The sequence below is a fragment of the Rhinolophus sinicus genome, chromosome 2, assembly GCF_057876585.1.
Source record: "Rhinolophus sinicus isolate RSI-liver-muscle chromosome 2, RSI-T2T, whole genome shotgun sequence".
Taxonomy (NCBI): Eukaryota; Metazoa; Chordata; class Mammalia; order Chiroptera; family Rhinolophidae; genus Rhinolophus; species Rhinolophus sinicus.
Genome location: NC_142502.1, coordinates 65,845,303 through 65,858,683, shown reverse-complemented (window position 1 = coordinate 65,858,683; position 13,381 = coordinate 65,845,303). Strand labels below are relative to the sequence as shown.

The following is a 13,381-nucleotide window of genomic DNA, read 5'->3' as shown; positions in this document are numbered from 1 at the left end:
AGAAATACGGAAGAGTAAGATCAGCCAGGAAATGAAAATGGGAAAATCTATCTTATTTGGATCACCGATAAACTCTCCCACCTGAAATAAAGGTAACTGGTTTTGAACCGCATATTATGGACAACAATCTTTCCCCACTGAAGGTAAAACCTCCAAGAGCACTGTATTCAGTGTGGGTGACTGGCTCACGAACCTCCATTCTATCTTTTCCCTTAGACTCACGGAAGGCAGGGTTCTGGACGAAAAGTTAGTTCTGCAAATCAGACAGACCTGTGGAAGATCTGGAAGGTGAAACTGAGGCAGAAGCTGTCGTTCCTGTACCTTTTTAGCTGTTTCTTAACACAGCTTTTATGAGCCTGGAAACGTGAGATTATCTTTTGGCAGCATTCTACAATCTACCCACCAGCTTCCTGGGTTTTGAGGAGTAATGATTATGGTCGTAGCCATTTGATCTGGCTCCCTACCACCTGGATTATAGCTTCTGGGATCCATTCTCCAGTTTCCTAGGGTTGCAAAGCAGCAGAGGTGGTAGCAGCAGCTTCTTGTTTTTAGCATACATTAAAGTGGTGGCCTTAGTAGTCGCTTCCCTAGTGGGTAAGAACTTACTATTTCAGTAGTTATCTCAGGAGGCTGAGTCTAGAACCAGTTCCTGTAGACTTACAATAATTACATAAACACACAACTCCATGTATTAAATCCCTTTTTATTTAGAATATGTAGAGTTTCTGTTGCTTGAATAGACAATAGCACTAAGTACAAGAAGTGGTTGTAGAAATCAGACCCTCAAAAACGGGAATCTGGGATTAGAGATGTAATCTGATTGGATTTCAAGGCAGTGAGGAGCCCCTGCAGCTATTGGAAAATTGGAGTCTCATAGTCTGTGCTGCACAGGAGCAAAATAATTACTTAAATGATCATCTATCATTTTCTGAAATGAGCACCCAGAATGAAGCTTATCGAACCAAGTAACTGCTGGGCTACACCGCCATGATGGGACCAAGGCAAGCAGAACTGTGTGTGGATGGCTGCTCTTTACTGGAAAGCTTAAAAGGAAAATGAGAACACAAGATTTTAAATTACTGACTCAAGGCTCCATTCAGACGGGGGTACTTTAAGCTTCCCTAAAATAACCTTAACTCTTGCAGACACAGGGCTGTCATAGCTGAAAGTCAGATAGAGAGTCTAATCTCATGAGCTGCCAAATTATAACATATGTGGGTAAGTTAAATTTCTAGCCTCACCATGGTCTCCTTTGTGAAAGTTAAGATATTAATTATGAAAGAAAACTGGAAAAAAAAGCCCTTGGATAGACTTTAACCCAAATGAGCTATACATGCTGGAAAAATCTTTTCCCTCTCAATTTCAAGAAGCTGGTCCTGCCTTCCTTGGAGAGCCTGTCATCAACCCACCTCTCATGAGGGAATCAAAATTCTCCTCCTGCCCTATCCCTCTACTTCTTACCCCTTCCCCCTGCCAAGTGCCTCAGTACCTAGAATGAAATTAGAATCCAGCAATTCCAGCATGCTTGAGGGAGACCAGCACAAAATCTGACCCAAGAGGAAAAAATATACATACTAAAAGAAGTGCAAGATTTTGTAAATTTATGTTCGCAATAGGATTGTCAGACAAAATGCAAGACACTATATAAATTTAAATTGTAAATAACAAATAATTTTTAGTATGCACATGTCCCCAATATTGCATGTATTAATACAGGAAAGTCATTCATGTTGCTCTGAATACAAATTTAGCTGGGCGCCTTGTATTTTTTCCCTCTTCTGAGCAGAAATGAAGGATTATTACATTAGATTTTAGAGTGTAATTCATCATTTATCAATTTGGGTGAACATACCAAAAAGTGGGGATTCAAAATGCTAGCCTGAGCACCTAGAAGTGGCTCTAACACACTGGTTCACAAACTGAAGTCCCCAGACCAGCAGCAGTAGCACAGCTCAGGACCTTATTAGAAATGCAAATTCTCAGGCCCTCCCCCAGACCTACTGAATTAGAAACTCTGGGTTAGGGTCTAGCAACCTGAATTTCAATAAGCCCTCCAAGTATTCTTGAGGAAGGTCCTAGAAGCATGGCCAAGGCTCTTTTTCGTCTCCTGTAAAGGAACCGTTATCAGAGTGACTATGCACAGGGGAAAAGGACATACTTTTCAGGGACACACTAAGCTGATGCTACTCAGTAGGGACCCAAAATGTCACTTACGTTCTATCAATCTGAGTAGAGGCTTCATGAGGATTAGAGGATAAAGGAAAACTATGTCCAGTGGATGCATGAAAATATCTGTGGTTATTTCCCCAGTTGTATGTATAGTTGGAATAGATATACTTTGAAACTAGCAGAGTTCTCCCACTGGTTTCCTAATCTCTGCAAAGATACAGGGCTAGCATTCCATCATATCTCCAGCTAACCTGGATGTCTGGTTTGTGCAAAAGATGAATAGACTGTAGAGAGTAACAGTAGGTTACTGTAAACTTAATCAGTGATCACCCCCTACTTGCAGAGATCCAGATAATGTCCTCCTTAGCAATGTAATATCAGCACAGTTCCCGACAGGCAGCTATCAAACTAGAAAATTCTTTTATCTCTATCCCAATAAACAGACCCCATCAAAAGTAGTCAGCTTTCATCTCACAGGGATGCCAGTACACTCTCACTGTCTTATTTCAAGGATATCAACTTCTCTGGCTGTCATAATCCCAGGGGATATCACTTTGATGACATTAGGCTGCTTGTATCCAGTGGGCAAGAATTTCAGGTATGCTAGGAGCCTTGATAAGACACATGCAAATCAAAGGGAAAGAGATAGAATTTATGAAAGTTCAGGGACCTGATACCTCAGTGAAGTTTCTGGAGGTCCAAAAGTCCCCTTTGTGTGAAAGACAAATTACTTCACCTTGCCCTCCCTATAACTAAAATGCAAGCAAAAGTTTGCTGAGCTTTTGTGGTTTTGGTGGTAACTTGTACATATGCACGTACTGCTCTAAACAGAGCATCCGCTATGGTGTCAAACATAAGTAGGGTCCAGATGAAGGGAAGGTTCTGCAACTGCTCCAAATTAGTGCCACACGGGCCTTTGTTCCAGCAGATCTGAAGGCACTCAAGTTGCTGGCAGCAGATCCGAAAGCTGCAGAATGCCTCTGACAAACTAGAATAGGATAAGAAAGTAGAAGAAGCTCCAGTGCTTTGGAGCAGAGCCACCTCTGCTTCAGACAGTAACTGATACCCTTCAGAATATTTGCTCTTGGCTTGCTTCTAGAGACTTAAGATTCTGACCACAGAATACCAAGTAATCGTAAGATCTCAGGTATTATACCAAAGCATAAAGTTGGACAAGTGCAGGAGTGCTCCACCATGACACTGAAGCTGTACATCAGAGGTCAGCCTCAAGCACATCCTGAATATCCATGTAGGTTGTAGGAACAGATGGCTCTTATTCTCAGGGCACCTACTCTTCTGTACTGCCATTTCTCCCTCAAATCTCACCTATGATCTCTGGGGAGTTGCCTATCACCAGCTAGCTGAAGAAAAATAGACCTCAAACTTGGTTTGGAGATGGTTTCTCATGCTGGCACCAGCTGAAATGGTTTGCTGAATCATTATATCCCCACAAAGGGGTGGCCTTGACAGTAGAAAGAAATCTTGTATTATAAGCCAAGCTTTAAGCAGTGTATCTATCTGATTTTCCACTTTATGTTGAAGGAAAGATGGTGAGATGTATGGAATTACATGAAATTATGTGCAGTAACTAACTGCTGGCCTGGATAACCAAGGACTTGGAAAAAATAAAATTGGAAGATTGGTGAAAGAAAGTTTTGAGAAAAGGTAGTGGATTGACCTCTCAAACTAAATCAAGAACATGAGACTATTTTCATCCCTTGCAAATGCAGACCAAAGGGCATATACATCAAAAAAGGCTCTAAATAATTGGAGGCTAAGAGGGATCCATAGGTTGATGAACAACGTGTCTATTATATCAGAAATGGAGGTTATGAATAGGTTCAACAACATGGGCTGATATATGTGCTATCATTGCTAAGTCTTTAGTCTGTCAATACTCAAGATCAATGCTGAACTTCCACCATCGCATCATACTCCAGGGAGTATGGAGTCATCCACCAGATAACAGGATAAGGATTAATTCCTAGGGAGGAGAGAAGCCATCTCTCTATACTGTAACAGTTTATCCTGGATATGGATTTACTATCTCTGCTCATATTGCTCTGCCAGAACAACCATCTGGGGAATTACTCACCATCATGGTATCTCACACAACACTGTCTCTATTTTTACTGCACAAGAAGTGAGACAACAGACTCACCCCACAGAATTCATCAGTCTTAGCACGAATTCCATCAGTCCATAAGTAGCTGGCCTTACATAATGATGGAATGGTTTGCAGAAGAATCCATTTCAAACCTGCTCTATAAATATACTTTAAGAAGTCAGGGATTCTAGTATGTACTCTGAACTGTTGATCAGTATATGGTACACTGTTCATGACAGCTAGAGTACATGGGTCTGAGAATCTAGGAGCGAGAGTGGCCCCTCTCACTGTTATACTTAATGAGGTGGCTTCTTGTTTCCTGCACATCCCCAGGGTGTGGTATCAGCGGTCGCTGTTAGCAGAGATGAGCAGTTATTTATTGTTATGGGACTTATTCCAAGACACAAACCTAGAATCTACTCCTTCAGGCATTCTAGAATTTCGTAAGCACCAAAATCCCTGTATGAAATCCCTTCCTGCTTAAAACATCTAGAGTACTTTCCGTTTCCCTCACTTAATCTTGACTGATGTCAAAATCCACAGATAAATGTGACTGGAATGAATCATATATTTAGATTTTTATGTATTTCGTCTGCAGTATCCAAATCTTTGCATTCTTATAAGTCTTTATTCAAAGACACTGTTCAGTAGTTCTACCTACCAAGTAAGTTAATAACTCCATCATTGTAGCAAGCAAAAAGTTTGATAAGATCTTTGAAAAGAAGCATAAATGCAGCATTTATGACACCATTTGTTAGCTCATTTGGATGCACCTAAAACGAAATGAAAATTTAATATGTTAAATCATATCATCAAATGACAGTTTTTCTCAGAGCACGTTAAAATATCTTAAATGATTACTAAGAAATTCTTTCATATTCTACAAATGTTGTGTAATTCTTTTAGTAACCCTACCAATATCAAAAGATAGATTTCATTTTTTTGCTTCAATTTAATACAATGCAGTGAGTCCTACTAAATTATAAGACACATACATTCTATTTGATCAGTGAGCTATAGATTACTCAAATCCAGCTTTTGAACATCTAGTCTTTTGTTGCTTTTACTATGTTATATTACATTCTTCCACTTCCCCTACGGAATGTTCTCTGAGGAAGGGTTCGGGCTCCAGGGGCCTGCAGTGACTCGGTGAGGAAGCATAGCATGGGGAATAGGTTACCAGCTGCCCCTAAAACAATTCTTGAGACTCACAGCATTCACCCATCCACCAAATACTCTAATCACCAACACAAAGAAGAATAATCCCCCAATCCTTATTCACAACTTCTCAAGCTCTGTTCTTTTTCCCTTTATGACTTTTCTCCTTGAAGATAGTAGTACCATTACTAAGGGCAAGAAAGGCAAACAAGAATAAATGCACAAAAAGAAAAAAAAAGTTGAGAGAAGTAATTCCATAAATACCTAGTGAAGTCCTTACTATATCATCTGTCAAAAAACAAGATGCTTTGCTGCTTTTACTGAAATGTCATAGGAGTTGGGTGTTGTGACTAAGGCTCAATTATAGATTAAACCATGCAATTGTAACAGATTTTAAGTTATTAATATTTGAAGAAAATTGTTTTAAACAACCACCAAAAGAGAGGAAAGCTAACGATGTGAGTTAAGAATCTTACTACATGTCAAAATATTTTATTTGAATGAATCAGATATGTTTATTTAAACTTTTTATCTTGAAATAACTGTAAATTCATATGCAGTTGTAAAAAATATAGAGATTCTCATGTACCATCTTCCCATTTTCTCCCAATGGTAATATCTTGTAAAACTATAGTACCATATCACAGCCAGGATATTGATATTGATACAATCTACCAATCTTATTCAGATTTCCACTATTTCACTTGTGTTCATTTGTGTGTGTGTGTGTGTGTGTATGTGTGTATGTGTGTGTGTGTTCAGTTCTATGCAGTCTTATCACATGTGAGGCTAGTGTATTTACTACCACAACCAAGATACAGTTATGGTTTTAAGAGACCAGTCATGTTGGTATTGCCAGGAAGAAGGACCAAGAAAGAACAAAAATAATTCCCTTTGGCGGACAGTATCATTTAAGCAGTCTCTATAAAATGGCTTCTAACAGCAGGTGGCGTTGCTTAGCTTCCTGAAGGTACATTTGCAGCTACGTCCTCTCAAACACAATAGGCGACTACCATCCTGCTCCAAACATGGGGTTCCAAGAATGCATCACTCATATTTTTCCGTGACTTAAGTAAATTACTGGTAAACTGCTCAGACAATCTGGGCAGCCCAAATCATCTCTACTGTGCTAACAGCCTAAACTAAGTGTTTATCTAATTCATTTCAATGAAAGAGATCAAAATCTGCTTCCTGAGGATATTCCCAGCTTTATCTAGAGTCCACCTTCAAATAAAAGACAATATTGATTGTGTGAGAAACGCTTGCCAGTGAGATACATACATCAAATTCAAGCAGTGCATCAATTTGTCCCTGTAGTATTGGCATACTCTTCAGTAGCTTTTCAGGAGCCATTGTCCTCATTACGCCATCAGCCCTACAATTTTTTAAAAAAAGAGAAAGATAAAACTTCCTCGTATATGGAAAATTCAAGACAACATGCATTGTTCTAAGCTGTTTCTCCCCTATTTCCTTGTGAATTTTGTGGGATTATTTTGAGACCCGAAGAGGTTATATTCGACTTCCCTCTCTGCACTACTTCCTCTTATCTGTTCTCATTCTTCAACCACACAGGCAATGCTTTCTTTCACATCGGCACGGCCTTCAGGAAGAAAGCAGTGTGGCCTGGATAAAAGAGGTCAGCTGAATTTCGGAAAGGATTTTTCTACATCTATAACAGAGATAATACTATTAAAAATGCAAGTTTCCTAAATGTCAGTTTGTTTCTGAGAAAGGGAGCGAAAACATGTCTTAGAAGTCTTCCAAACCTGTAGGACGGGGAGCAGCCGTTACACTATGAAGCATCAGTGAAGAAACATGCGTGCGGATGTGCGTAGTTTGGCCATAAGGAGCTAAGAGCTTCACTAGCTGTAGAGATCACAACTGGAGGTTAGTGCTGGAGGGTGTGTCAGAGAGGGCACTGAACCCCGTATCACCCACAGGTCTCTTAGGGAGTCCCTGTATCCAGTGATGGTCAAGGATTCGCAGCACTGAAGTAGCTCAGGAAAATACCAAGGTGAAGTGAACAGGCTGATAATGACAACTTTCCAGATCTTTCCCACTTCAGCGGTAAGGAAAGCACCCCAAACTGTCCTTACGTGCCCATGAACGGGTGCAGAAGTTTCTAAGAAGGCTGTGGACCTGTGGTAGAGAGGCCACAGTGCAGGTGGGAACATCAACAATTGTTGCCCATGGCTACGTTAAAAGTCAGCAGATGGTGTATGGACTGGAATAATCTCTAATAAGAAGGGGAGGAAGTAAAAATCTTATTTTTTTTAAATTATAGTTTATTGGGGTGACAAGTGTAAGTAAAGTTACATAGGTTTCAGGTGTACAATTCTGTAATTTTATAAAATGGTCATCCACAAGAAATCAATTTATTTTGAATAAGCAATTTTATATTGTTCACTACCATGATTAAAAAAAAAGTTCAAAGTTAAGGTTAGGTGAGCTATTAGGAAAATAGAATTTAGCTTTCTGTGTGGATTCTTCAGACTAAAATATTAAGCCTCCTACACCTACAACACCTTGCTATTATTTCAAGTTAGGAACAGATACAAGATTTGCACAAACTTTTGGCTGAACACTTGTGATTAAATTCAAACATCTTTTTAGAGGGAAGTACATACTAATTATTAATTAAAATGCAAATTTTCAATGAGGTTTATTTAATGGTTAGTATTAATGATTAGTACAATTATAGTGTGTGTATGCGCATGCGTGCACACGTGTGAAATACCAGATGGTATGACCTCTCAAAAACAGATCTCTATTTGTATACACAGTTCAGTTTCACCTCAACCAAAATACATTGAAATAACTATTGTGATCTATACCTACCGTGCTTCTAAATGAACTATATTTAAATTCTCCCCATTTAAAGTTTAAAGGTATATATGTTTTTAAGAATTTTGCATTGATTTTAACAAATAAAATGGTATGCCATGTCAACTCTGAGCAGAAAGACAGATTTCCTGCATGAAAATATAAATAAAGTAACACATATTGCAACTTCAAGGCTAACTTCTATAATATTATTAATCAAGTTTCTTTTTTCGGGTGATTGTAAACTTGTCCTTCATAAACAAAATTAGTTGGCATTTAAGCTTAGTTAAAATAAAGGTTGCTTCAAAAACTTATTCTGCTCAAATAAGTACATGTAAGAAAGAAAAAAACATACCCTTTTTTCACTCTGGCAAAATCAAACGCCATCTGTCTGTAAGAGAAAGCCTTTTCATTCAAATATCTACTATAGCGCCTAATGAAGGTAGACATATCATAACCTGGGGGAAGGAGCAGAAGAAATTAAACTAATTAATAAAATACCTTCAATTGTGCTTTGCTTAGTACCAATTTTTTTAACGCCCCAAATGTAAATAATTCCAGGACGAGGTCAATAAGTGTTATCAGATAGGCCTCATTTAAAATCCTACTACAGGCAAAAATACTTTTGGCATGAGACATTCCAGGACTATTCAGATTAGTTATGCTACCTTCCTTGTGCAGACTGTCTGCTCAGATTTTTCCTTGCATTTTCGTTCACTGTTTCAAATAACCGCCTGTTTCAGACTTAACACGTGTAGCTCTCTGATAACTATCCGCTTGCTTGGTGTGCTTGTCTCACACATAACAGCAACCAGTAAATATGATGAATGAACAAATGATTGCAATTCGAATTTTATTAAGTTATAACAAACATTTCTTTAAGACTGGAATTTTTTTTTTTTTTTTAAATTCACAAAGTATCTTTCATTTCATTGCTTCCTGCACCTTCATAAACAAACAACTGTGGGTCTAACATATCCACTTTTTAAGGTAAACACTGAAAAAGACACACATAAAATCAACATATAATTTATATGCGAAGTTATCTAACAACAAAATATTTTAAAGCTACTATAAACTAACTATATGCTTTTACATTTTTTCGTAAGCACCCAAGAGAACTATCGATTACAATGATTTCGGATTAATAAACTCACTTCAAAAATAAAAATAATCTGCATCAAAAACATTAGCAACAAAATAATAAAATGTAAGTATTCTCACCATGGGATCCACTTTTGTCCAAAAAATTGCTGAGATTGAATAGTGTATTTCTAGAGGCCAAATACTGAATAAATCTCTGAAAAACAAAAACACTAGAATTAAACACCAGTATTCTCAAATCATACCTTTAAATAATTTCTGATTCTAAAGGGAATTTTTTATTTTTTACAAATTCTCACTATGATCTCTTTTCTTTCAGTTATGAAGCTTCCTAGTCTGCTTTCTCTGAAGGAGGAATAAAAAAACTAAATAATACTCACTGAATTAGAATTAAATTATATGATCTTTCATTTCTGTATATAACAGAAACACTGCAATTTAATAGGACTCAGTAAGCATCCCATATAAATGGGTAATTTTTATTTTATTAATATTTTCCAAAATTAAACACTTTTATAACAGCAATTTTCACTTAAAGGTACAAGGAATATTTCCTATGGGAAAAATAATCTTATTGTTCCTTTCTCCTAACATTTTTGCCCACTAATATATTTACATGGTACATACATTTCAGGTACCAGTAATATTCAATAGTTCAATCCAAGAAAATGCCTAACTTAACTTTCATTTTTTGAAAATAGCTAAAGAGAAGATTAAAATTGTACTCGAGATGATTTTCAACCACAGATTTCCCCTTTTTCTTCTAATTGGTGGAAATGCAAAGGGCCTTAAGTCATCACCATAGTCTTCTGTAAAAGCCTCCCTCCTCCACCAAGGAAAGAGAAGTTTACTTCGTTTACCTCATTTCCGTGCACCATGAGATGATGTGTTGTGACTAAAGCTTTAAATACAACCACCCAGCTACTGTTTGTTGCCCGCTCAAAGAGCGTGTCGGCCATCTGAGGAATATTAACATTGGTCTCATTGGTAGCCTGGATCAAATCTATGAAAATAGAAGATATCAATTAATGATATTAATCGTTACATACAAAAATTCATTTCAAATTTAAAATTTTTAAACCTATTTACTAAAATATGAATCTGAAATTGCTTTGACAATAGCTCATAAAATGTAAAAGAATTAAACTATAATATTTTCACACATATTTTTGTGGATACATAAATATATTTGTTACCCAATGTATTTGTTTTCTCTTGAACTTATTTTTTTCTATTGAATCCTCTTCTGTACCCTTTTCTGATGTCATTTATCTCTTTTCTGATACCAATGTCATTTTTGAAAATTACAAACTCCAGGAAATCTAAGCCTCATATTAATCTTTTTTGTTTTCCCTCCAAGAACAATTGCTTCAAATACGTGGACATTTACTCTATGCTCCATTTGAAGTCAGTAACATGAATGTATTTTTTTGAAATACTATAGCTAAAAGCATACTTCACTTGGATTTTAATCATGATAGATGCTAATAAATACAATCTTGACAGATGCTAATAAATATACTTGTCCTGTAAGTGGCAGAATGAGAGCAAATAGCAAGTAAAACAGGAAAGAATTCTACTACACCCATCTAAGCTTTTACAGAACATCATGCATGCATTAAATTACTATAATTTGACTTGAATTGCTAAGAGAGTAAACCTTTAAAATATATTCACCGTCCACATCTACATATAATCAGTATGATTCCAGGTGTATCTCAGGACAAATTATTTTTATATAGTGGCCAAGAGGGGCTGCCTAGCATTCAGAAAACATGGTGGTGCTGTCAAAAAGTTAGCTGAGGCAACCAAAGATCATGTGCTAAGAAGAGAAGCTAAGCCACACTGAGGCAGCGTGGATGTCAGAGAAAACAATACCCTATGACGTCTTTTGCAGGCGATATCCGCCATGCAGAGAACTGCATATGATACCCAGTTCCTAAGAAATCCCACACAACAAATATAGAGACAAACCCATGCTTTTCCTTACTCAAAATCCATACTCAGTAATCATTAAACGGTGCATTTGTTTTATGCATTTCTTTATTTTATAACAAGGTTTAAAAAGCTGATATTCCATCACTGAAATAGCTCTTAACTTCTAGACTAAAGGGTATCAATAATTGTTCTGAATTATAAATGGACCAAACCAGGCTTATTTCTTACTTTACATACATATTTTTTTTAATTCCAGTCCTCATCCCTATTCCCTTAACACCCCTCCCTCAATATTTTCCTTTATTGGAATGCTATCCATCCTTCAAGAAATCTTTCCTGGTCCCTTTTAAATGCAGCCCCAAGTGACCTCCCTCTGCTTTAAAACCTGCGGCATTTTGTTCTTGCTGGATGTTCAGATTAGATGTGTATGTGTCATAAGTTCCTATGATTTCAAAGCTCCTTGAGGATGCAAACAGTCATACCAATGTCTGTTTCCTGTGCAGCACTTCTCAGAGCACTATGCACAATAAAAATTTGTTGAACAAAATGTACAAAACCCACATTTTAGCCCAAAATATGAAGTTATTTGAAAAAGAAAAATCACTACATTATAACATTGTTTTCTGAGACTATATCATGGGACCATTTTATACTTGAAATTCTGTGTTAGTTACAAATTCCTCTATTTGTTTATTTATTGAACTGAGCTCTGGAGATACAGAAACATAGCGCTGGTCAGAGGAGACAAATACATATTCAGATAATAGAGAAATTCCTATAAGAGATAAGTAAAGAGAGGCAATAATAGAGCAGAAAGAGCCCATCCAGAACTCAGCTTAGCTCCTGCCTAGAAGTGTGACTCTGGGCAAATTCCTTAATGTCTCTTTTAAATGGGGGTAATAATTACTACCTTTCAGGGCTATTATAGGATTGCAAATGGTCTGAAAAAAGTAGGCATCCAAAATAAATGTCTGTAAATATGCTATACATAGAGTGCACTGCATTATGAGAACACATGGATTAGGAAGGACTCCATGGGAAGACCCTAAAGTCAACTATGACACGAGAGAGGAGTGAGAAGTACATTTTTAGTAAATATGCAAAAACACTCCCATAAGAGGTGTTGTGTCCTTGGAGACCTGTGGTGGTCTGGGGGCTGGGTGTGGACAGGAACTTAAGGGCTAGGCAATGGCCAGTGAGGGATCTCACACGTGACATTAAAGAGTTTGGACTCTACAGACTAAGCGGATACCCTGGAAAGGTATCAATAAGATTTCATTTTTACAGTCAACAACATTATTCAGCAACTGCTAAATACTACCTACAAGGTAAACAGAAGCACAGGACAAGGAATAATCTTCTTTGCCTAGAGATATTACAAGACAGAAAAATGGTTAAGTTAGAAAGCTCAGTTGAGACTCAGAGATGAGACGAACCTAAACTAATGAAATAGCAGTGGAGGTGGAAGAGATAATGAATGGAGCAGAAAGGTATTTAGGAGGTACAACTGACAGGATTTACAGGTGAGTAAATGGATATTAAGAGGTGAAGGGAAAAGGAATCCTGAACAAATCAAGGTTTCTGGTTTGGGATCCTGTAAATGCTTTTTACTGAAATAGAAGGAAAGTTGTTTTCAAAGGAGACATAAACTATTTTGGACATGATACATTTGAGGTTGCTGTTGGAGAGCTAATTCGAGGTGTCTGATAGGAGACTGGAAGCATATTCTAAAGCTCAGGAGAAACATTTGGCCTAGATACAAATTTGGGAGTGATCGGTAACGAAACTGGAGCTCAAAGTAGAAGAGGAACCCAAAGATCACGCAAAGATCATGAAAATTGTATGTTATAAATAAGAAAAGTAAGAATCAAAGAAAAGAAAGACCAACATTTAAGAGACGAATGGAAGAAACATAAGTGAAAGAACAGTCAGAATGGTAAAGAGAAGCCCAGGAAAGTGAAATTGTGGAAGCCAACTAAGAAGGGAGCTTCAAAAATTCCAAGAAGCAGTTGGGAGTCACCAGGGTCAAATATTACAGAAAATCTTAGCAAGCCGATTCCCAAGAACAGAATGTACAACTAG

The 13,381-nt window shown here is 37.3% G+C and overlaps 1 protein-coding gene across 14 annotated transcripts in view; it reads right to left on the bottom strand.

Moving 5' to 3' along the window:
* SNAP91 (synaptosome associated protein 91) overlaps window positions 1–13,381 on the bottom strand; it is a 131,235-nt gene that overhangs the window by 81,023 nt on the left and 36,831 nt on the right. For all 14 annotated transcript variants that reach the window (XM_088795575.1, XM_088795573.1, XM_088795577.1 and 11 more), the window contains exons 3-7: window positions 10,222–10,364; window positions 9,482–9,557; window positions 8,613–8,715; window positions 6,716–6,809; window positions 4,938–5,049 (exon numbers count right to left, since the gene is read on the bottom strand). In XM_088795575.1, coding sequence (XP_088651701.1) covers window positions 4,938–5,049; window positions 6,716–6,809; window positions 8,613–8,715; window positions 9,482–9,557; window positions 10,222–10,364 — 528 coding nt within the window. The remainder of the gene's footprint in view (window positions 1–4,937; window positions 5,050–6,715; window positions 6,810–8,612; window positions 8,716–9,481; window positions 9,558–10,221; window positions 10,365–13,381) is intronic.